Source organism: Eumetopias jubatus, unplaced genomic scaffold (assembly GCF_037043125.1).
Source record: "Eumetopias jubatus isolate StellerSeaLion01/CBP00866 unplaced genomic scaffold, mEumJub1_p1.0 scaffold_16, whole genome shotgun sequence".
NCBI lineage: Eukaryota > Metazoa > Chordata > Mammalia > Carnivora > Otariidae > Eumetopias > Eumetopias jubatus.
In genome coordinates, this window is record NW_028274822.1 from 49,684,027 (window position 1) to 49,709,811 (window position 25,785).

At 36.1% G+C, this 25,785-nt stretch overlaps 1 protein-coding gene and 1 pseudogene across 9 annotated transcripts in view; one reads left to right on the plus strand and one right to left on the minus strand.

Annotated features, from left to right (window-relative positions):
• Window positions 1–25,785, plus strand: part of ESCO1 (establishment of sister chromatid cohesion N-acetyltransferase 1) — an 84,436-nt gene that overhangs the window by 33,413 nt on the left and 25,238 nt on the right. For 8 of the 9 annotated variants that reach the window (XR_003607458.2, XR_003607457.2, XR_015766940.1 and 5 more), the window contains 5 exons: window positions 58–2,196; window positions 7,341–7,455; window positions 9,594–9,654; window positions 11,163–11,277; window positions 16,009–16,140. Coding sequence is in view for 6 of the 9 variants with exons in the window: in XM_028092531.2 (XP_027948332.1) it covers window positions 646–2,196; window positions 7,341–7,455; window positions 9,594–9,654; window positions 11,163–11,277; window positions 16,009–16,140 (1,974 nt within the window). In the remaining 3 variants the exon portion in view is untranslated. The remainder of the gene's footprint in view (window positions 1–57; window positions 2,197–7,340; window positions 7,456–9,593; window positions 9,655–11,162; window positions 11,278–16,008; window positions 16,141–25,785) is intronic. The other variant, XM_028092529.2, reaches the window with a different exon arrangement.
• Window positions 14,547–15,082, minus strand: LOC114200407 (small ribosomal subunit protein eS10 pseudogene; annotated as a pseudogene).

A 25,785-nucleotide genomic window follows, 5' to 3' on the forward strand; every position in this document is an offset into this window, starting at 1 on the left:
TAGCATTGCCATATTGGATTGTATAAAATTTAATTTTAATTTTTTTTAATTTTTCAGAAATGGCAGCACAAAAGGAAATCTATATTAATAGAGTATTTTATTAAACGAAAGAGGTTAGATAAGAACTTTAAACTAACAGTCTCAGCAAACAAGGAAAGACACCTGTTAGCTGTAAGACATGTTTCAAATGAATCGAAGTCCAGTAACTGTAGACTTCAGAAGAAAAAAGCTTTCAAAATCTTTGTCAAAAAAGGTCAGTGATAAATAACTCCTCCAGTAATAGGGCTAGGCCTGAATACCATTATTAATTGAAAAATTAACAAAACAGATTGAACCTGAATTAAGTTTTTGTCATAAAAAGTTCTAAAAATATCAAATTAGAATTAAATTTTCCTCAAATTTCTATTGCCTTGTCCAGAAGTAAAGCAAATATCTTTCAGCCTTCATACCCAGCTTTTCTCATGTCCTAGGGATGACCGAAACCTTACTTGAAGCAAACTAGTATTTTTGTTGAAAATGTACATCAGCCTCAAAGTTGATTCTTAAGACCTCTTCGGTAATAATACTAGACATTCAACATTCGCACCTACCAGGACACGAAAATCCTCTCAAAAGCTACTCAGAAAAGGAGGACCTTACTCAGGAATGATGTCCATTCAGGAGAAATCAAAAGAAAATTCCTCCAATGTTATTAAAAAAAGTGAAGATAAGAATTTAGAAGCACAAATTCAAGGTTCTCAAACGAATCTGGCAAAAAAATCAGGTCCAAAGGAAACTGTAAAATCACTGGTTAAATCTTCTAGTGAGAGTAAAATAAATCAGCCTGAATTAGGAACATGCATGAGTACAAGGTCAACAAAAGCCGCATCCAATGATAAAAAAGCTAGTAAATCCATTAACAAAAATATGGTGACTGTGAAGGGACATTCACAACAAGAATCTACAAAAAAGAAGAAATTACCTCAGAAAAAGTCAGTGCATGGAACTTCTAAATCAAATGAACAGCTTAACCGGAGATCACAAAGACTACAACAGTTAACTGAAGTTTCAACAAGGTCTCTGCGTAATAGAGAAATTCAGGGTCAGGTTCAAGCAGTTAAACAGACTTTGCCACCAAGAAAAGAGCACTGTAACAATTCTCAAAGTAAATCTAATAAAGTTAAAACAAGTCAAAAACATGTGAAAAGAAAAGTACCAGAAATAAAGTCTGACTCTAAAGAGGATGAAAATCTAGTAATTAATGAAGTAATAAATTCCCCCAAAGGAAAAAAACGCAAAGTAGAGCATCAAACATCTTCTAACTGTAGTTCTCAGTGCATAAAAGCATCTGAAAAGTGTCTTCAGAAGAATGCTAGAAAAGAGGAAACGAAATCTGTGCCTGTAACTTCTGAGATAAATAGATCAAAAATGGTTACTTCAGCAGTCTCTAAAAAGAATGAGGTGAAGAAGTCAGTTTATACACAAGTGAATACTAGTGCAAAATCCCAAAAAAGTCCACAGCCATCAGTGCCTGAACAAAGTGTAGATAATGAGCTGGAGCAAGTGGGAAAGAGCAAACGAGGTAGCATTCTTCAGCTCTGTGAAGAAATTGCTGGTGAGATTGAGTCCGATACTGTAGAGGTAAAAAAGGAATCTTCACAAATGGAAAGTGTAAAGATGGAGAAGCCTACAGAAATAAAATTGGGGGAGACTGATAATGAAAGACAAATACTTCATCAAAAGGAAACAAATCAGGATGTTCAATGTAGTCGTTTCTTCCCCAGTAGAAAAACAAAGCCTGTGAAATGTATACTAAATGGAATAAACAGCTCAACTAAAAAGAACTCCAACTGGACTAAAATTAAACTCTCAAAATTTAACTCTGTGCAGCAAAATAAGTTGGACTCTCAAGTTTCCCCTAAATTGGGCTTAATACGAACCAGTTTTTCACTCCCAGCCTTAGAAATGCATCATCCAGCGACTCAAAGTACATTTTTAGGGACAAAACCACATAATGATAAAAATATAGCTTGCCAGCAGGAAGAAATGAAAGAAATTAATTCTGAAGAAGTTAAAACTAATGATGTTACAGTTGAAGTTAATAAAACCACAAAAAGGGCTCCTGAAAGTTGTCATTTGGATAATCAGATAAAACTACCCCCAGACCCACTGTTGGATAACCAGATGAAAGATTCTTTTGAATCAGCTCCAGATAAGGTAATTTATTTTCTTTATGCACAGTAGAGGTACATGAGTACTTTCTATTAAATAAGTTTTTACAGCATATTTTATCTTAAGAATCAAGTCATAAAAAACAGAAGTCATTTGTTAAGGTACCCTGTACAGTTGTTAGTAGTGTTTTATTAACTCAGTCTTGTAGTGAGTGATAGAACTTACTGGTTTCTTTAGATGTCTGACCTTTACATAAATTGTTCTCATTGCTTCCTTATTTTCATCTTTCATTTTTATTTTGTTTTATTAACATTTTTATTTATTTGACAGAGACCCAGCGAGAGAGGGAACACAAACAGGGGGAGTGGGAGAGGGAGAAGCAGGCTTCCCGCGGAGCAGGAAGCCCGATGTGGGGCTCAATCCCAGGACCCTGGGATCATGACCTGAGCCGAAGGCAGATGCTTAACCAACTGAGCCATCCAAGCGCCCCTTATTTTTATTTTATATGCAGCATGAACCTGTTGAATTCTAGCCTTTTTTTTTTTTTTAACAATTTTTATTTATTTATTGAGAGAGAGAGAGAATGGTAGAGAGCATGAGAAGGAGAAGCAGACTTCCTGCTGAGCAGGGAGCCTGATGCGGGACTCGATCCTAGGACTTCAGGATCATGACCTGAGCTGAAGGCAGTTGCTTAATCAACTGAGCCACCCAGGCACCCTAGCTTTTCTTTTTCTTATTTAAAATTGTTTTGAGTATAATTGATGCACAGCGTTATGTTAGTTTCTGGTGTACAACATAGTGATTTAACATCTTTATACATTATGTTTTGCTCACAAGTGGAGCTACCACCTATTACCATACAATGCTATTATAATATCATTGACTATATTTCCTATGCTCTACCTTTTATTCCGATGACTTATTCATTCCATAACTGGAAACCTGTATCTCTCACTCCCCTTCACTCATTTTGCCCATTCGCTTACCCCCTAACTTTAACACACTGATTCGCTTTTTCTTTTAATTGTAACTACAGAAACTATGTTTCATAGTGACTAAAATACAGAAATTAAGCTTGGGCCTTATTCTGACCAAATTGTTAAAATTAATTTCAGCCAGCAGATCAACCCCTTTTTTCCACCTGATAAAATTGAAAAATTAAATATTTCTAGTAGTAGGGATGTCTTTTAAGTTTGACTTGTGTGATCACATTGTGAACAGTTGGGCAAATAAAATGTCTGAAAGATGTAAATAATTCAGTCTTCAGTTTAAGAATAAGATTGTAGTGGCAAAGAATTTTTTAAAATGGACAAGTAATTTGAAAAACAGAATCTAAAAAAAGTAAACAGAATCTAATAGCTTGAAACTTTAATGATTATCTGAGGAAGTAGTCTGAAACTAAAAGCAGCTGAGCCATTTTTTTTTTCAAATTGAATCATAGGTAAAATCCCAGTATATAAACCAATAGGCAGAAATTTTTTATGCATAGAACCATGGAGCTCTATAATATATTTTTGAAACACTTCACTAATTATTTCAGTTGGTTAGTTTGGTATTGAGAAAACTGAGCACAGTAGAGGAATGTGATTTAGGTCACGTGTTTGAGGGCACAAACAGGATTGAATTTTCAGGTGTTCTGATTCTCAGCCCACCATTTTTTCTACAGTTACGTATTTTGAACATTAGGTCATTTGAGAAAAAAATCATTGTGAGTAGAGAAGAAAGTTAAGTCATCATAAAGTTTTGGGAATGATTTAAAGTTCTCTTTAGAGATATTTTGTTCTAGGAGCAAATTCGAATGAGTGAGGAGTCTGGGCTTTATGCCAGAAGCCATGAAAATAGATCATTGTCCTTGTGGAGTACAAATCAAATTGAAGGGAACAGATACCATATGGTACTCTTAGATTTTATTTTCTGAACAAATGGTAATGAAAGCACCAATTAGAAGGTAATTATTCAAATAGTGATAGTAATTAGAAGTAAGTAGTGAGTGGCAGGGTAAGTAACAATTGTGGCTTCCATCAGAGGTGGGGTGGCTTTCTATTCAGGGTATGTTTTGTCAGCGTATTGATAGCTATACTCCAGGTGTAGCTGCATGGTTTATCTTCTACTCCTTGCTACATGAATGCCTGTCAAAACTCAGTTTGTGAAGTCAGTCATGGGAATAAAAGCTACAGCATAGGGAATCCAGTCAATGATATTGTAGTAGTGTATGATGACAGATGGTAGGTACACTTGTGAGCATAGCATAATGTATAGAGAGGTGTTGAATCACTGTTGTACAGCTGAAATTAATGTAACATTGCATGTTAACTAAAAAGAAACCCTCGTTTGTGGAGATTTACACTGAAGATTAAGAAATGTAATCCTTTAGAATAAACTACTAGAATAGAATGCTTACTTAGATCACATTGTTTTGACCTATAATATTGCTTTTACTGGAATTTACTTTGGATTTGTACAGTCCGTCTCTCTTGAGGTACATTGTAAGAAACTGTCCTATGAAACTTGTGTTAAAAATTTTATTTACATTTGTAAATTCTTGGATATTTCAAACATTAAGAATACTACAGAAACTAACGTTACACTTGTGTCTACCACCCAAATTTGACAAAAACTAACATTTTATTGAATTCAGGTCTTTTAAAATAAGAGAAGTACGTTACAGATATAGGAAAAAGCCATATCTCCCTCTTCTTTCCATTCACCTCTCTTCCCAGAGTTAAACATGTTTGTGAAGTTGGTGAGGATCTTTTCTTTTTTTATTTTTATGATTTCACTGTCTATGTGTATATATATCCGTAAAGAATACTAAAGCACTGTTTGTGTTTTAGATGTTTTATATGTGTTTTTATGTTGTGTTTTAAGTGTTTAAATATTAAATGTCTGAAATGTTAAATGCTAACATAGTTGGTCTGTGTGTGTTGTGTGTGTGTGTGTGTGTGTGTGTGTGTGGTTTTTTTGCAACTTGGTTTTGTGCAGTCAACATATGATCAATACATGGGTATTTTAATAGCTGTAAATGAATATGCCACAGTTTATGTTTTCCTCTTCTAAAGCCCTTTCAGGTTGTTTCTATTTTCGCCAATACCAGTGATGTGATCACTTTCACAGAGTGATCAGGGAGTGTGGTAACCAGGTCAGTTCAAGACATAGTTGTGCCTGCTGTGTCCAAGACATTGTGCTAGGGCTACAGGAGAGGAAACGTTTCCTGCCTTTAAGGAATTTCCATTGTAGCAGTCACTTAAGAGATTTCTCTTCTTGCCATGAGCACTAAGAATTGAGGTAGCTTAGGGCGCGCCTGGGTGGCTCAGTCATTAAGCGTCTGCCTTTGGCTCGGGTCATGATCCCAGGATCCTGGGATCGAGCCCCGCATCAGGCTCCCTGTTTAGCGGGAAGCCTGCTTCTCCCTCTCCCACTCCCCCTGCTTGTGTTCTCTCTCTTGCTGTCTGTCTCTCTCTATCAAATAAATAAATAAAATCTTAAAAAAAAATTGAGGTAGCTTAGTTGAACCATCATAATAGCTTTTGGTTAATGACATAATAGCCTTTGGTGAACACTGCCTCTTTGTTAGAGGAGAGCTTCATAGAATTGTCACCACAATCTACGCTGTAGTTTCTCTTATTACCTACATATTACAGGTGAGGAGAGTGAGGCTTAGAAATTTAGGTAACAACTGAGTGACTTCTAAGTGGTAGAGCTAGGATTTAAACTGAGATTGACTGGCTTCAATGTGTAGCGGGGTTATACTAGGGGAGGAAGGAGAATATAAAAACAAACCTTACATCATACGAAATCTTTTTCTGTGGGGGGGCTGCCTGTAATTTTTATGTCAGTTTCAGCAGTACTGAGAAATGATGGTTGATAAGGCTAAGCATTTGATAGGCCTTCTTTTAATTCTTTGGGCTGAATTTAAATTATTTGAACATGGGGCACCTGGGTGGCTCAGTCGGTTAAGTACTGGACTCTTGATTTCTGCTCAGGTCATGATCTCAGGGTTCTCGGATGGAGCCCCTTGTCAGGCTCCTTGCTCAGTGGGGAGTTTGCTTGAGATTCTCTCTCCCTCTTTGCCCTCTCTCTCGGCCCCTCCTCCCACTCTTATGTGCTCTCTCTAAAATAAATAAATCTTTAAAAAAAAGTTTGAACTTTGTGAATTTTAAAGCCTAGCTATTTTAATATTTGTTTTTTTTAAGCGAGTAACTTGCTAAATTCCTTCCTATTTAATGGAGATTAATTAGTAATTTGTCATTGTTCTTGTTTTTAATTTTTCTGCTTTTTCAATGATGAAAATTGTTCACCTTTTCAAAAATACTCAAAAATAATGTTACATGTTGAGTGTAATAATGAAAATACAGATCCAGCCAATGTTAAGATTTAGGGGATCTTGGGAATACAAAGATAAATACAGTATGTTCTTTGCTCTTAAGAGTTACAGAAGGTGAATCAAAAACAACTAATTGATATTAGTAATAAGGACATGAAAGAGGTAGAGGTGAAATAGATGGAGAATTTTTCCAGATTTGGGAAAAGGGCATGAGGAAACTTGGAGAATGCTTCATGGAAAAGGTTAATATTTAAGTAATGAGTTGATACAGGGGGAAAGGTTCTAGATCAGCACTAACCAGTAGAAATGTAATGTGAACCACATATTTAAAATTTTCTGATAGCCACCTTAAAAAGAATAACACACTGGTAAAATGAATATATTTTATTTAATCTATCATATAAAAATACTATCATTTCAGCATGTAATCCATATTAAAACTTGAGATATTTTACTTTTTTTTTGTAGTAAGTCTTAAAAATCTGGTGTGTGTTTCATACTTACAACATAATCTCAAATCAGTCATTCATACGAATGACATTTTAAGTGCTCAGTAGTCAGATAAGGCATGGCTACTGTATTGGACAGTGCAGATTTAGATAGATGAGAGAGGCAGAAATAGAATATATCTGTGGAATTTGCAAGTTTTTCAGTATAGCATGAAGGGGAATAATGGGAACTGATGCTAAGAGGGTAGCTGTGGGGAGATCAAGAGACTCCTAAGGCATATCAGTGTGAATTACTCCAACTATAAAGTATTATCTAAATTTTCTTAGTATGCTAAAATTCACTGAAAATATCTTGGGATGAGTCCCAAAGGTTGATAGGAAGGCAAATATTAACATTTTGAATTTTATATATTCAGAATTTCAGTCTGTGTTTGGAATCCAAGCTTGAAAACAGTCCAGTGAGAAATACCTCTACTGTTTCAGCTCTGCCCAGTCAAGCAAAAATTGATACAGGGGAGAATAAAGTTCCAGGTAAACTTTGAAAATATTATTTGAATTTCTCAGTGTTCAGAGATATTTTTGTCAGTATGATAGAAAACAATACTGGTTGCCAAATAGGCCAGTTAAATCCTTCTGAACTATTGCGTGTGTTTTTCAAATGTGTGATTATCACCATTCTTTTTTGTTTTTTGTTTTTATCTTTACTACCATTCTTTGGGGTAGAATTGCTTTTCTTTCTTACCTTGTTTAAATTAAGTATGAAAAAATAAAAAATAAAATGGCCTGGATGATCAATAAGATTGGGACCAAAACAGAAACAAAGCACATTAGCTAAACGTCAACTAACTTGGACAACCTTAACTTTTCTTTAGAAAATCCATTGTTTCTTTATTTAAGTTTTAAATGTTTTTCCAAAACATTTTTGGGGAATGAAGTATAAAAATAAAGTACTAGTTTACATATATTGATAAATCGTAAAAATAAATAAATAAATTACTTACGATTCTTTGACTCAATACCAAAAGTCCTTTTGTTTATTTTAAATCTTTTATTTTGTGTATGACTTACTTTCTGGAGAAGTATTACTTAATGAATTATGTTAAGTTAGTGGTAGGAGCTTATTTTTCAGTTACAAAGACTGTGTTTTTCTACTTCAGATTCTTATATTTAATCCTCACTTACTCAGTTTTTCATGTTAGTGATTCTGTTTTTGAAAGGATTTAATAAATGCTGCAGGGGCACCTGGCTGGCTCAGTCAGTGGAGCTTACTTAAAAAAAATTAAAAACTGCAATTTGGGCAGTTATGCCATACAAAGACTCTCTTTGTGTGACCTTGTAAAAATTTTTTGACAATACATTGTTTGAGCTGTTGGATGGGGATTTGCTCACCTATATCAGATGAAGCCTGAGGAAATACAGAAAAGAAATTCCTAATTCCTGTTTCTCTCTGCTGAGGGAAAGGTACACATGGAGCAGTATATTGAGGTCAGACAATGTCTTTCATTGCATATTATTTAACCTTTTCTCTTAGTGGAGCAAAGGGAAGTATAATATAAATATGAGAAATGTACTACTTATTCATTAGAAAAGAAAATGAATTGATTATTACATTATTAATGCGATTAAAACTTTAGAAACTACAATTTAAAAATTCAGTATAATTAACATACAGTTTTGTATTAGTTTCAGGTGTACAGTATAATGATTCAACAATTCTATACATTACTCAGTGTTCATCATGATAAGTGTACTCTTCATTCCCTTCACCTATTTCACCCATTCCTCTACCCACCTCCCTGTGGTAACCACAAATTTGTTCTCTATATTTAAGAGTCTTTGTCTCTTTTATTTTCTTTGTTTTGTTTCTTAAATTCCTACAGATGAGTGAAATCAGACGGTATTTATCTTTCTCTGACTTATTTCACTTAGCTTACGCCCTCTAGATCCATCCATGTTGCAGCTGACAAGATTTCATTCATTTTTATGGCTGAGTAATATTCTATTGTATGTATGTATATATACCACATCTTTTTTATCCACTCTTCTATCGATGGACACTTGGGTTGCTTCCATAATTTGGCTATTTTAAATAATGCTGCAGTAAACATAGGGGTGCATATATCTTTTAAATTGGTATTTTTGTATTCTTTGGGTAAATACCCAGTAGTGGAATTACTGGATCATATGGTAATTCTATTTTTAATTTTTTGAGAACCTCCATACTGTTTTCCACAGTAGCTGTACCAATTTGCATACCCACCAACACTGCAGGAGGGTTCCTTTTTCTCCACATCCTCACCAACACTGACCGTTTCTTGTAGACTACCAATTTTTTTTAAACAAAGAAGTGTTCCCATTTGTTTCCATTTAGAGATTGTATAATTATATAGGCATTTACACAAGTTGCTTTATTGTTCAGTGCTAGTGATTGGTGAAACTAGAAGATACTATTAATCTACCATTGGATCTCTTTGTGGCTTTGTAGAGCCTTTTTCTCCCTCTTTTCTGAAGAGTAATTTCTAGAAAGGGGCTCTGATTTTAATCAAATGGTTTTTATTAAAAATAAAACATTTAGTGCATTGTGTTTTTTTTCTTTGTAATGATTTTCAGCTATTAGATGAGGTAGTACAAAGATGAACATGTAACTCACTTTCTTGATTAAATTACAGGTTCAGCTCCCAAACAACATACTGTACTCAGTAACCAAACATCTAAGGCCAGTGATAACAGGTAAGACATTAGTTTAATACAAGAGTAAATACGAGAACTGTTAAAAGATAAACTGAGGCTTTTACAGTTTTTGTTTATTTGAACAAAAATCAGTTCAAATTGGGCGGTATCCAGTCTCACAGATAGAAAGGAGTGCCAAGGAGCTGTAACATGAAAGACTTTTATAGGCAGAAAGGAGTGGGAATAAGGAAATTACAACTGGCAAAAAAGCGGGTTGATTATTGCAAAGTTACTTTCCTTTGGGAGAGATGGCAGAGGTTTTTCAGGCAAATTACCTAACTAGTGCTAATTAGGTGATTCCTGAATGGTTTAAGATTCCATTTCTGGAAGAACCAAGACTAAGTCTGAGTTTGGTAATATGGGGCTTAGCATAAGCAACTCCATTTTGGACCTGTTTTGTTTTTAACAGAACTTAAGGATTTTATACTTACCTTTCAAGTTTGGGGTATTTTTCCCTAAAACCTTGTGCTGGTTATCCACAGTTTTTCATGTAGAAAGAATGTGATATTCACAAGTTCTATTTTCATTTTACTTTTTTTTTGTGCCTATACATATGTTTTATAGCCTTTTTTTTTTTTTTTTACAGTATTATGGGCATCTTTTCTTAACTACCTCATTCTATTAAATCTGTATTAGATTTCATTGTATGAATATTCCATTGTTTATTTAACAGTTCTCCACTTTAATAGACATTTTGGTTTCTAGTTCATTTCTGTCCAAGGAAAAGTTCTGCAGTAAACACAAGCATCTTTGCCCATTTGTATTACTATATCTAGGATAAGTTTATAGCTATAGGACTTAGCCTGCCTTGCCATATTTTCCTCCAGTGTGTATCTTTTTATACTTCCAGCAACAGTGTTTTGAGAATGCACCTTTCTGCAAACCCCTTGAAGTACTGGGTATTATCAACATGTAAAAGTGTTTTAAGTGTTTTAAAAGCATTCCATTCTCTTTAATGTCAGAATAAAATGAAATCTGACTTATTTTGCTTTACAGATTACTGGATTTAGCATTTAGGACAAACTGTAGTAACTAAGATGGCTAAAAATTACCCCAAAAACTTAAAACTTATTCAAATTATAGTAGGTACAGCAGTTTTTTATTTGTTGAAAATTAGTAATTTTCTTGGGTTTTCTTCCCTCGATTTTTTTTTTTTTAAAGATTTTATTTATTTGTTAGAGCGTGGGCGAGAATGAGAGTGAGCAAGCGTACAAGCAGGGGGAGCTGCAGGTAGAGGGAGAAGCAGGCTCCCTGCTGAGCAAGGAGCCCAATGCAGGACTCGATCCCAGGGCAGTGGGATCATGACCCGAGCCGAAGGCAGATGCTTAACTGACTGAGCCACCCAGGCGTCCCAACTTCCCTTGATTTTTAAAAGGTTATTTTTCCCCCGTTGGAGTTGAAAATTGTGAGTGTTGTATAGAAAAAGTTTATTTTTTTTTTCCTTTTTAGTGATTTGAAGCGATAACAGCTTTATAGCATTTAATGGTGTGACTTTTTTTTTTTTTAAGGGAGACACCACCAAATCATTCTTGGCCTAAGTGTAATTCCCATTTGGAGATAACAATTCCAAAGGACTTGAAACTAAAAGAAGCAGAGAAAGTTGATGAAAAACAGTTGATCATAGTAAGTATCCAACTTGACCTTTTTGGTGAAGAGTTATTATAATCATCTTACTTATGCAAATTGTTAAAGAGTAAGTTCATCCTTTTTTCCAAACAGCCTTTTTTGTCACCATAAACCATTATGGAAATATTTCTGCTGTCATTACAAACACCCTTCTGGCCCCCCAATAGTGAGACCCTCCTGCCACAAATAAAAACTCAAAATCCCCATGCTTTTAGTTTTATTTATGACAGATTGATACTTTATTTTACATTTGTTTATTTTATCATTTGTTACTTTCTTAAATATGTCATTTGATGTACCTTGTTTTAGTAGTAGTTTTAAATATTAAAATAACATGGAGCTTAATGCATAAAATGATTTTAAATATTTGTATTTTAGTGTATTTTATAGGAAGATAAACCAATACTTAATTTGAAATAGAACTTAACCACTCTGCAGTTTGTTGGCAAGTTGTAAAAGAGAGGGAGATATTTTGATTGATTAAAAATCTAATTTGAGTGGTGCCTGGGTGGCTCAGTCATTAAGCATCAAGACCTTCGGTTCGGGTCATGATCCCAGGGTCCTGGAATTGAGCCCCACATCGGGCTCCCTGTTCCGTGGGAGGCCTGCTTCTCCCTCTCCCACTCCCCCTCCTTGTGTTCCTTCTCTCGCTGTGTCTCTCTCTGTCAAATAAATAAAATCTTTAAAAAAAAAAAAAATCTAATTTGAACGAGTGAGCACACTCTGAAAAAATGAAGGGACCCAAAATAATAGGAAAATTTAGTGTACTTCCAGTCAACATTATCAATAGGAATTTTTTGGAGTAGATTATTGATTCTAACTTTAATATAGGGGAATTACTTTGTAAGAATTATTTGGGAATTTTTGAGAAAGTTTAATCAGGAAAAAGTTTCATCAGATTTAATAACATTTCTTTTGTTAAATCAATATGATAGTGAAACAGGATTAGACTAGTAGAATCTAGAGCTTCTCTGTCCAGTATGGTAGCCACATGTGGCCATTTAGTGTTTGAAATGTGGCTCATCAGAACTGTGATACGCTACTAGTGTAAATGTATTTACTGCATTTTAAAGACTAGTACGGAAAAAGGAATGTAAAGTATTTCACTAATAAGTTTTTTTTATTTAGTATATGTTGAAATTAGAATATAAAATACACTAAAATACAGATATTTAAAATCATTTTATGCATTAAGCTCCATGTTATTTTAATATTTAAAACAACTACTATAACAAGGTACATCACATGACATGGATATGTTTTGTTGAATAAAATACTAAAATTAATTTCCCATGTTTTTTTGCATCCTTTAACAAAATGGCTACAAGAAAATTTAAAATTACATTTGTGGCTTGCACTTCAGTTGTTCAAGAGTTGATGATAATGTTAATGATCATGATAGCAGCTAATATTTTTTGAATACATTGTTTTATGTACTCCACTCATAAAAACTTAATTAAGCCTTAGTTTTTAAAATATGAGGTAGAGGGGCACCTGGGTGGCTCAGATGGTTGGGTGTCTGCCTTTGGCTCGGGTCATGATCCCAGGGTCCTGGGATCAAGTCCCACATCAGGCTCCCTGCTAGGCAGGGAGCCTGCACCTCTCTCTCTTTCTCTCTCTCTTTCTTACTCTCATGAATAAATAAATAAAACATTTTAAAAAAAATATGAGGTAGGGACTATTATTTCCCATTTACCAATTAAGAAACCGAGGAAGAGATGTTTATTCAATACTATGAATACTGCCTGCTTGAAGAGATATTTGTACACTGGTGTTCATTAATCATAGCCAAAAGGTGAAAGCAATCAAAGTATCTGTCAAGGATGAACGGATAAACAAAATGTGGTGTATACGTACAATGGAGTGTTATTTAGCCTTAAAACAGAAGAAATTCTGACATGGCACAATGTGGTTGTACCTTAAGGACATTAAGCTAAGTGAAATAAGTCAGTCACAGAAAGACAAATACTGCATGATTTCACTCCTGTCAGGTGCCTAGAGTAGTCAAATTCAGAGACAGTAGTATGGTAGTTTCTGGAAACTGGGAAGGAAAGTGGGTTGGGAGCCTATAGTTTAGTGGGCATAGAGTTCCACTTTTGCAAAATGAAAAGAATTTTGAAGATTGGTTGCACAACAGTGTGAATATACGTAACACTACTGAACTGTACACTTAAAAATCATTAAGATGGGGGTGCCTGGGTGGCTCAGTCATTAGGCATCTGCCTTCGGCTCAGGTCATGATTCCAGGGTCCTGGGATCAAGCCCCACATCGGGCTCCCTGCTCGGCTGGAAGCCTGCTTCTCCCTCTCCCACTCCCCGTGCTTGTGTTCCCTCTCTCGCTGCATCTCTGTCAAATAAATAAATAAAATCTTAAAAAAAAAATCATTAAGATGGTAAATATTGTTATATATGTCATACCACAATTACAAAAAAATTTTTTAGCTGCCTGAAATAAATTTCCTGTAACAATTTGTGAATAGTTTGAATCTTTTAGAGTGAACTTCCCTTAAGTTCTATACACACTTTTTTTTTTTAAGATTTTTTTTTTTTTTTTTTGACAGAGTACAAGCAGCGGGGTGTGGCAGGCAGAGGGAGATGGAGAAGCAGGCTCCCCGCTTAGCAGGGAGCCCGATGTGGGGCTTGATCCCAGGACCCCGAGATCATGACCTGAGCCGAAGGCAGATGCTTAACTGTCTGAGTCACCCAGGCGCCCCCACAACCTTATTTACCATTTGATTTCTCTTTGCTACTTGATCCTAGTTCTAAGACACTAGAGATGCCATTGTCTTACATCTTATTTTTTGTAGTAATTCAGATTGCACAGTTTTAGAGTAGAAAGAGTAAAGGGATTATTAGTTCTTTTTTGTTTTTTTTAAAGAGTTCATTTAATTGACAGAGGAAGCGAGAGAGAGAGCACAAGCAGGGGGACCAGGAGAGGGAGAAGCAGACTTCCTGCTGAGCAGGGAGCCCGATGCGGATTCGATCCCAGGACCCTGGGATCCTGACCCGAGCTGAAGGCAGACACTTTTGACTGAGCCACCCAGGCGCCCTAGTTTATTCTTTTTAAGAGAGTGCACTAGTGGAGGGACAGAGGGAGAAGGAGGGAAAGAATCTTAAGCAGGCTCCACGCCCAGTGCGGAGCCCAGTGTGGGATTCAGTCTCATGACCCTGAAATCGTGACCTGAGCTGCAGTCAAGAATTGGGCGCTTAACCGACTTGAGCCACCCAGACGCCTCTATTAGTTTACTTTTTTTTTTTCTGGCTACAAATTTATTCAACACAAAACATCTCCAACTTTTACTGAGGTGGCTGACCATGTCCGCGACCAAATCCGCCTCTAAACTGGAACTCAGTTGCTGACCCAGCCCCAGCCTCAGCTTTCTTGTTGGCACCAGGGGGCACAGCTCTTCGTCTGTCGGTGTCTCTGTCAGCTTCCCCTCGTGTGATCTTGCAGGTCGCTCTCCCTCCAGACCTTTGGGCCGTGGTCAGCCAGTCTCAGGGCGGCTGCGGTGCAGAGTAGCAGGCCCAATCTCGGGGGGCAGGTGGAGGTAATCACGGAGATACTGGATGCCCTCGTTGGTAAGGTACCAGTAGAAATGTCTCCAGGCAAATTGTTCCTTTATGTAGCCTCGTGATTTGAGAGACTGCATGGCCTTCATGATGTGAAGGTTGGGCACATTCTTGTCTGCCAGCTCAGGATGTTTGGGCATGTGGACATCTTTCTTGGCCACCATCACTCCCTCCTTGAAAAGGAGTTCATAAATGGCAATTCGGTTCTTCTTGGGCATCAACATCTTGGCAGCTTCTACGTCCAGGGCCAGAGCTGGAAAGGCGCCTCTATTAGTTTATTATTCTTAGAATTAGATCATACTGCTGAAAATTTCTTGTTGAATGAGAACAAGAATAGAAAACATTTTGTAAACAGTTACTATCCTACAGCACAAGTATGAATTACTGGAAAAGAGATGATTGTGTTTTGTACTTATGTACTATGAAGATAATACAAAAAATTAATATTACCTTTTCTTAGGAGTTTCTAGTGACATCAAAATACTCTTTTTAATATCTACAAACTAGAACAAAGCCATTAAAAAGGGGGGAAATTGGAGGGGGAGACAAACCATGAGAGACTATGGACTCTGAGAAACAAACTGAGGATTTTAGAGGGGAGGGGTGTGGGGAATGGGTTAGCCCGGTGATGGGTATTAAGGAGGGTACGTATTGCATGGAGCACTGGGTGTTATATGCAAACAATGAATCATGGAACACTACATCAAAAACTTAATGATGAAATTTAAAAAAAAAAGAAAAACATTAAAAAGAACATACTTTTAAGACATTAAAGAAATGAGTCTGTGAAAAACTATTTCCTCTAAGCTTTACCAGTGTAATTATTACAGATATAGAATGTATCTTTGTTCTTATTTATAGAATATTTCCTGTTTGGGGTTTAGGACTAAGATTGTAGTGTTAAAAGATCTTTCTCAGTTCTTTTCAATTATTAAATGCTGTGAATCGAGTGATCAGATTACTAAAATGGAAACAGTTCTTAATAAAATTACACACAGATTTCACAGATTAATGTCTTTTTTAATCAACACTGAATATTTTTTGTCATATAGGTTAAATACTTCTCCTTTATGTTCCCGTTATAGCTTTAGAGGCTGATGTTCTGGAATTATTCCTTTGGGAGGGGAAAAAAAACTTTTGTTTGTTTTTTATAAATAGGATGCAGGACAAAAAAGATTTGGAGCAGTTTCCTGTAATGTTTGTGGCATGCTTTACACAGCTTCAAATCCAGAAGATGAAACACAGCATCTGCTCTTCCACAACCAGTTTATAAGTGCTGTAAAATATGTGGTAAGTGGAGTTCATGACTTCTAAAATGCAGTGTCAGATGAGTAGGTCAGGATCTTAAAGAGATGAATTGCAAAATTTAAGACATTGAAAAATTTCTGTTTTTAGGAAGTGATAATATATACAAAGCCCTTGTATGTATGTCGGCTTATTTTAAAACAAAGTCAATTAAAAAAATAAATAAAAAAAATAAAGTCAAACATGAAGCCAGCTAACTTTATTCTGCCTGGTTTATGTTGTGGGATTCTTTATTTAAGTTACATATTTAAAGCAGTTATTATACCTCATCTCTTCTAACAATGCTATCAACTTGAGTATTTAAAATTTTTTCTTTAATAATTATTAGCTGCTGATAAGCCTGTTTAATATTCATAATAGCACAACTTTTTTTCTGAAAACTGATAGTGATATATATTATACCAAATAGATGGTTTGGGAATTTTTCTTTACCTTCTTTTTGCTATCATGAGAGTTTTTCTTTATAAAATTAAAAAAGAAAAATTCTTGAAGGTTAAGATGTCAGAATTTGCTGTATACTTAAAAAAAAATCCCACAAAGTAAATATGTTTTAGCATATATTTTTGTATGTGCATTTGAGACACAATGGGTATTATTAATAGTTATTTCTGGAAATGGCAAAATTTTGAATAATTTTGAACCATTTCAGATATCTTGTGAAAATAGTAATTTAATGTAATTGCTGTTTACCCATATCTGAAATGGAATCTATTTTTATTCTATACATGTTACCTTCAGTACTGTACACTCAACTTAATAAGACCTCCAGGATATCTGAACTGAGATCACCAATTCATTTCATATAGGCTTTTACATAAGCAACAGATGTTGGATTGTTTAAAGATATTTATTAGCTTCAATTAAATTTGTATCCTTATTTTTGGTTGAAGGGTTCATATTTATTGTTTCATTTATCCAGTTACTTCTACCCAAGACAGGTAGGGTTTTCTTTTTTGGTTCTCTATTGTGGTGATGCTTTATACTCCTTATTTCATTTGTCTTTTCCACACACACACCTGCTTCTGTCACCTAACTAAATGCAGTATAAGCTGTGTGGACATAAAATATCTATAGCTAGATACTGATTACTGTTTGAAATTTGTATTTTTCCAATTTTACTGTATTAATATCCTTACAACTTGAAAACAAAAATAGTTCTATCAGATAGCTAAATTATAGAATACTTGGCAAAAACATTTTATTCAATGTACATAAATCTGGTAGAAGTTAGTTTAAATGAGTTTTCAGTTTACATCATTTAATTCTTGTGATCACTTTTGTATTAGGTTTAAAAGCCTTAATTTTTCATCTTAAGGGAAGATCTTAATTTCTGAGAGTAAAAGCAAAGAAATTGGTAAGGAAATATGTACTCTGCACTTCCACAGTACCAAGGGAAGCTGGTTTATGGCACAAGATGGAGTCATCACCTTCTAAACAAATTCTGGCTCTTGCAGAGCTCTAAAACAATGTAGCAGTTTAGGGAAGATTGATTCCTGCCCCAGCCCTATCCTCCTCCTACTTCCCTCACCCCAACCTTGATGGGACAGAGCTATGGGTTATTTTTATTATTTTTGAAATAAGCTCAAGAGAAGGAATTGAGTTTAGCAGTTGGCCATCCTTTGCTAACATCAAGATCAATATTCTTATCTTTTGCTATTTTCAAACGTAGGTATACATAGTTTAAAGTAGAGACTCCTCCAGAACATTGTAGCATTCTTTTTTAGTTATGGACGGAGGATAAAAACATATGTATATGTTAGAGATGTTCTGCTGTGATCACAGCTCTGGATTTGGGGTTGGGACATTAAACATTTATTGGACACCCAGTGTGGTGCTTTGCATTTTTGTACATTTAATGAGCAGCTAGCATTGTGTTTTTGGATTAAGCACTTTTTTTTCTTTCTTTTAATAAATTGAGATATAATTGAAGTTTAAGCACTCTTAAGGTGTTTGAGAAAACATCTGATTTTAAAATGTCAATTTTATCTGTTTATGTTTCCTGGAGAGAAGCACATAGAAAAGAAGTCATTTGGTGTTCTGGCTTTAATTGATTTTATTTTATTTATTTTATTTATTTTTAAGATTTTATTTATTTGAGAGAGAATGAGAGATAGAGAGCACGAGAGGGACGAGGGTCAGAGGGAGAAGCAGACTCCCTGCTGAGCAGGGAGCCCGATGTGGGACTCGATCCCGGGACCCCAGGATCATGACCTGAGCCGAAGGCAGTCGCTTAACCAACTGAGCCACCCAGGCGCCCTGGCTTTAATTAATTGAACAATGTTTGGGGACTGGAAATAAAGTGTTGATCTACTTAAGACTATTTAAAAATAGAATAAATTAGATCCCAATGAGTTTTACTTTTTAAATTTTAATCATATATTTTTAAGGAAATAAATAGCTTTTCCTTAGGGTAAAAATTTTCCTTTAGACATGGTAATAATCTGTAACAGTTAAAAATGGCTAAAGACCTTTTCAAAAGATTTAAAATCATATTTAAATTATTTAGTCATAGAAATTGATGTCCACAGAGCCTATTTTTTTGGCTGGTTAAAATATTTTTTTTCCTTATCCTCTTTGGTAGGAGAAAGAGTGATGACGCTCTCTATTCCTTCATAGCACCCCATCTGCCTCATTGATGCCATTTGAGGAAGTGCATTTTATCTAACTTATTAGAAGCTATTTAGGAAGGAGCTGTTAATGCTTCAGGAGGAGCCTGGACTCTGGTTTAGACCTACAGACCTTCAGTTTCCCTTGATCATCTGGGGGTACTCTTTGCTAAAGGTGTGAAGAGAAAGCAGGAAAAACTTCCCCTAGAGCACTGAGGAATGTTGCCAAGCCTGGAGTCTATCCAGAATTCAGCTATTATTTTGAACTTTGAGTATGTAGCCAAGGAATCATGTTTGGGTTCTTTGCAGAGAAATTTCTAACTTAATCCTTTTTTCCTCCATCCTTCCTTTTATCTCCTTTGAATTAATATCTGACTGAATAAAAGCTCTGTGGAGGCCTCTACTCCAGGGTATATGATATGCCCTTGCCTTCAAGGTTAGGAGCAAAGCCTGAAAGAAATGAAAAGTTAACAATAAGAGATTTATTAAAGCAGTAAGTCAGTATTAATTATTTAAATTTAATTATAAATTAGCTTTACAATTTAGAAGTGGTAATTACTTTGGTGGAGCAGTGATCAGAAGGGTTTGTTTTCATGGGTGAGGAAAAGTTAAGATTTGATTTTTTTTTTTTAAATGGACAGACACAAGGAGGTCATCTATTACTGATACCACAGTATAGCTAATGAGAAAGCTTAACATCTTTGTGGGGAATAATGAGTAAATTTTTTTTTCTTACTGAATTAGAGATTTTGTAAAAAGACCAGAAAAATGCATTAGGTCAGATTGTGATACTTTGGTTTTGATGCCATTTGGCCTTTTTCTTTTCTTTTAGATACTGAATTTTGAGCATTGTGAATGATACAGTTAAGTTTAAATAACGTTCAATGTAGAGAGAAAAACAGTATTTAAAACATTTTTAAATTTTTTTTTTTTTAAGATTTACTTATTTTAGAGAAAGGGAGAGGGGCAAAAGGAGAGGGAGAGGTAAAGGGAGAGAATCTCAAGCAGGCTCCATGCTGATCTTGGAGCCCCATGCGGGGCTGGGCACAGTCTCATGACCCTGAGATCATGACCTGAGCTGAAACCAAGAGTCAGACGCTTAATTGACTGAGCCACCCAGGCACTCTGAGAAATAATATTTTAGTGAAATAAAAGGAGAGAGTAGTACATGTAGTGGTGTGTGTGGTATTGGATTACTATGGCATTGGTAGAAATGGGGAAACTGATGACAAGAAAAACTGAAGAAAGATTTGACAGATTTCTGATTGGCTATAGAGCTACACTCTCCAGTATCGTACTACTAAACCATCAAAATAAAAATACTGTTCCTCCTCATGGGGATGAAAGGTACAGCATAGGGAATATAATTAATGGTATTGTAATAGTGTATGGTGACCAGTGATAGCTACACTTGTGAGCCCTGCATAATTATGGAGTAGTTGTATAGACTTGTGGAATCATTGTGTTGTATACCTGAAAGTAATGTAACACTCTGTATCAACTATACTTCAATAAAAAATAAAAGAGAGATATTGATATATATCTCAAAAAGTGCTGTTCCTCACTCACACTAGCCAGTATTCAGTACATTCATATCTTGCTGGAGGCTACCTTATTAGTTAGTAGATGTAGAACATTTGTATTGTCAAAGAGAGTTCTCGTTAGTGCTGCTACAGAAAGCTGAGTCAGGGAAACCATGGTCCAGGAACTCTTACTTAATCTTTAATTACTTTAATGTGAAATTTGAATACCTGTTAACATACTTCTACATACTTTTTCTATATTCCTTTTGAAGGTGTTAGGAAAAAGGGAACTGGGTGTTAAAAGAGAAATAATACAGCAAGAATAGAGATTTTATTTATTTTTTAAACATTTATTTATTTGAAAAAGCAAGAGAGCACAAGCAGGGGGAGGAGGGGCAGAGGGAGAGGGAAAAGCAGACTCCCCACAGAGCAGGGAGCCTGACCCCTGGTTCAGTCCCAGGACCCTGGGATCATGACTTGAGCCGAAGGCAGACGCTTAACCGACTGAGCCACCCAGGCGCCCCACGAGTAGAGATTTTATATCTCAAATTTTTGTTTATCTTTTCCATGACTCCGATTTCTAATTTTTCTACTTTGTTGTATCTTAAAGACTGAGAATATTATGATATATAAATATAGGATGGGAGCAGCACTTCCAGATCTTAGTCAGAAATTAATTTTGCTTTGGTATGGAGGGCCACATAGTGGAGGAAAAATGCCTTTAGAATGAATGTTACATGCAACAAGTTTTTACATTTTTTTTTTTAAAGATTTATTTATTTGACAGAGAAAGAGAGAGACAGCAAAAGAGGGAATACAAGCAGGGGGAGTGGGAGAGAGAGAAGCAGGCTTCCCGCTGAGCAGGAAGCCCAACTCTGGGCTCAACTGAGCCACCGAGGCGCCCCAGTTTTTACATTTTTAAAAAGAGTTTACAAATTCTGGGGGAGGGAGAACCTATAATGTAGCTAGTGGCAAATAAAAACTTCTTTTAATCTATTCTTCCTCTGCTTTTCCCAGTTCTGGAAATGGTGCCACCATCTAACTCGCTTCCTCAAACTGAAAACTTGAAAATACTTCAGTTTTCTTTTTGCATTCCATATACTCAAAGAAGTATACTCAAAGTATACTCCTATATTTATCATTAGTAAATCTCTCCTTCAAAATAGATTCCAAATCCTCCCACTTCTATCATGCCCACTGTGCTTCTACTCTAAACCAAGCTGTCATCATTTCCTGCCTAGTACTGCTTCCTAACTGGTCTCCCAGCTTCCATTTTTGTTTCGCTATGGTCTTTGTCTCAGCCATCTTTTAAAAACTTAAATCAGATTATATACTTCCTTTATTTAAAATTCTCCAGTGAATTCTCATCACACACAGACTAAAATCCAGAGTGTTTACTGTGGCATCAAGGCCTCACATACTCCAGCTTCTCTAATCTCATCTCTTAACACTCTTACCCATACTTGCTATATTCCGTTCGTATATCTTTCTTTTGTTCCTAAACCACTCCAGCCACATTCCATTCCTAGTGTGTTTGTACTTCCTTATCTTTTCCTGGACTGTTCTCTCAGATCTTAGCACACCAGCTCTCTTCATTTAGGTCTTACAATCTCAGAGATGCCCTCCCTGAACACCCAGTACAAAGTGGCTCCCTTTCTCCCTACTCAAGCAGTATTAGTGTTATTTTCTTTCTTTCTTTTTTTTTAAAGATTTTATTTGACAGAGAGACACAGTGAGAGAGGGAACACAAGCAGGGGGAGTGGGAGAGGGAGAAGCAGGCCTCCTGCCGAGCAGGGAGCCCGATGTGGGGCTTGATCCCAGGACCCTGGGATCATGACCTGAGCCAAAGGCAGACGCTTAACGACTGAGCCACCCAGGCGCCTCAGTGTTATCTTCTTTAGATCGTTTTCCCCACTGTGAAGATTTGTTTGGTGTATCTCCCACTGGAGTAGAAGCTTTGTCAGAGCAGAGTCCTTGATACTCTGTTACCACATTTAAATAGCACCTGCCAATGTGCAGTAGGGGCTCAACAAATACACTGAATTAAAGAGCAGATTTTGATCTGAAGCCAGAAAACAAAGAGTGTTTGAGTCTGTTATCTCATATAAAAATGATATTAAACCAGAAAATGTTTCTGGGCTTTGGCAACTCTTATATTTATTGATTGGGAATTGATACTATAAATATCTTTTGGGGGGAAATGAAATAATATTGTGTATATTTGATGTGTTAGGCAAAATAGAACTATTAGTAATGTACTTCAAAATATATAAAAGCAGCCCAAATTTGAATTCACTGTGGCAGTTAAAGGTTTATTAACTAGGTTTGCATATAGAATTACATACCTGACTGAATTTAGGTGCTAAAGTGGTTCATTCCTCATTTAGAAAAATAGTGAAAGTAATTTAACTCCTTTTCTTACAATATGTAAGATCATTTTATACCAGTGGTTTTTCTTCAGTTTCATTTTAAAATTTTACGTAAGATGTATTTTCGTTTATATATATGAAAATAATTCTAATCTTTCTGTCACGGCATGTACATTTTTGGAAGTTTCAGTTTCTCTGTGGAAATCCTTTTCACATAGTTTGTCCATCTCTCTCTTTTTTTAAGATTTTACATATTTGACAGAGAGCACAAGCAGGGGGTGCAGCAGGCAGAGGGAGAGGGAGAAGCAGACTTCCCGCGGAGCAGGGAGCCTGATGCTCGACCCCAGGACCCTGGGATCATGACCTGAGCCGAAGGCAGACACTTAACTGACTGAGCCACCCAGGCGCCCCTAGTTTGTCCATCTTTTCCTTTAAAATCTTTAACATTTATTACAGAAATTTTCAAGTTCTTTTCTGCTAGTTCAAACATGTGGGTCATCACTGGGCCTGTTTCTGTTGCCTTTTTTCTTCTTGATCTTGGATCATAATTTCCTAATTCTGTCCATGGTCTAGTTAAGTTTTTTTTTTTTAAATACATTTATATTTTTTTATTTTTTATTTATTTTTTAATGCTGATAAAAACTTTTTTTTATTATGTTCATTTAGCCATCATAGTTTTTGGTATAGTTTTCATTGGTTCATTAGTTATTTATAACACCCAGTGCTCATCACCACACGTGCCCTCCTTAATACCCATCACCCGGTTACCCTATCCCTCCACCCCCCTCCCTTCTGTAACCCTCGGTTGGTTCCCAGAGTCCAGAGTCTTCGTGGTTTGTCTTCCTCTCTCATTTCTTCCCATTCAGTTTTCCCTCCCTTCCTCTGTGGTAATAGACTTTTTTTTTTAAAGATTTTATTTATTTGAGAGTGTGTGAGAGAGAGCACGAGTGGGGGTCGGGAGGGGGAGAGAGAAAGGGAGAGGGACAAGCAGACTCCGCACTGAGCAGAGAGCCCAATGGGCCCAATCCCAAGATGCTCATGACTTGAGCCAAAGGTAGACAGACACTTAACCAAATGAGCCACCCAGGTGCCCCAGAGTAGTTTTAGATTCATAGCAAAATTAAGCAGGAAGTACAGAGATTTCACATATATTACCCTCCACCCCCCCGTCACACACATGTTCAATCATACTAATACATTTGTTATAATTGATGAACCTGTAGTGACACACCATTATTATTCAAAATCTATAGTTTTTATTAGGGCTCATTCTTGGTGGTGTTCCATGGGGTATGAAAAATTTATAATGACATGTATCCGTTATAGTATCATACAGAATAATTTCACTGCCCTTAAAATCCTCTGTTCTCTTCCTTTTTACCCTTGCCTTCCTACTAATCCCTGGCAAATACTGATCTTTTGTACTGTCTTCATAATTTCACCTTTTCCAGAATGCTATATGGTTGGAATAATACACTATATAGTTTTCTTCATAATTGAGTTCTTTCACTTAGTAATATGGAATTAAAGTTACTCCATATCTTTTCATGGCTTGATAGCTTGTTTCTTTTTTAGTGCTGAATAATATTCCATTGTCTGGATATACTATATTTCATTTATCCATACACCTACTGAAGAAAATCTTGATTGCTTCCAAGTTTTGGCAATTATGAATAAAATTGCAATAAATATCCATGTGCAGGTATAGGCTTTTGTGTGGAGATAAGTTTTCAACTCCTTTTCCTAAATAGGAGTGTGATTGCTGGGTTGTATGGTAAGATTTAGTTTAGTTTTGTGAGAAACTGCCAAACTGTTTTCCATAGTGGCTCTACCATTTGGTATTCTCATCAGCAATGAATGAGATTTCCTGTTCCATGTCCTTACCAGTGTGTGGTGTCATCGTTTTGAGTTTTGGCTGTTCTCATAGGTGTGTAGTGGGATCTCGTTTTAATTTGCATTTCCCTGATGACCTGTGATGTGGAACATGTTTCATATGCTTATTTGCCATCTGTATATCTTCTCTGGTGATGTGTTTGTTCGGGTCTTCGGCCCACTTTTTAGTTGGGTTGTTTTTCTTATTGTTCAGTTTTAAGAATTCTTTGTTATCTTTTGGATAACAGCCCTTGTCAGCTCTTATATTTTCTCCTAGTCTGCAGCTTGTCTTCTTATGTTCTTGATGGTGTCTTTTGCAAAGTAGAAGTTTTTAATTTTAATGATGTGCAGTGCCTTTGGTGTTACATCTAAAAAGTCATTGCCATGCTGAAGGTTTTCTGGATTTCTTCTTTGTTATTATCTAGGAGTTTTATAGTTTTGCCTTTTATATTTCTATGATCCATTTTGAGTTAATTTTTGTGAAGGGTGTGAAGTCTGTACCTAAATTCATTCTTTTTGTATGTAGATGTCCAGTTATTTCAGCAGTATTTGTTGAAAAGAATGTCTTGTCTCTGTTGCATTGCAGTTGCTTTTTTTATCAAAGATCAGTTGACTATATATATGTATTTTTAAAGATTTTATTTATTTATTTGACAGAGGGGGACACAGTGAGAGAGGGAACACAAGTAGGGGGATAGGAGAGGGAGAAGCAGGCTTCCTGCCGAGCAGGGAGCCCGATGTGGGGCTTGATCCCAGGATCCTGGGATCATGACCTGAGCTGAAGGCAGATGCTTAACGACTGAGCCACCCAGGTGCCCCAGTTGACTATATTTATATAGGTCTATTTCAGGGCTCGCTGATCTGTTTGTTTCTTCTTTCACTAGTATCACAGTCTTAATTACTGTAGTTTTATATGTCTTTTTTTAATGATCGGTTTTTTTACAAAAGTTTATTCTTAAATGTCCATCACTGTCTGAGACAACACTTCATTGTAGCTATAGGTGGCTACAGATGTTTAAACAGGAATGGAATTAAGGATCACCATTGCCTCAGGCGCAAGAAAAACTCATTGCCATTTTTCTTAATTCCACCTGTAGCCAGGGTCCCTTCCCCATGGACTTCACTTATAGCTTGTCGAATTTCTTCTCCTTTTTCTGTTTCTGCTTGAATGCCTTATCTCATCCATCTCCTTGGCCTGCTTCTTGGGCTGCTTCAGGGGCTTCTTGCCACCTTTGTGGCCGGACATGCACCCCTTCCCCA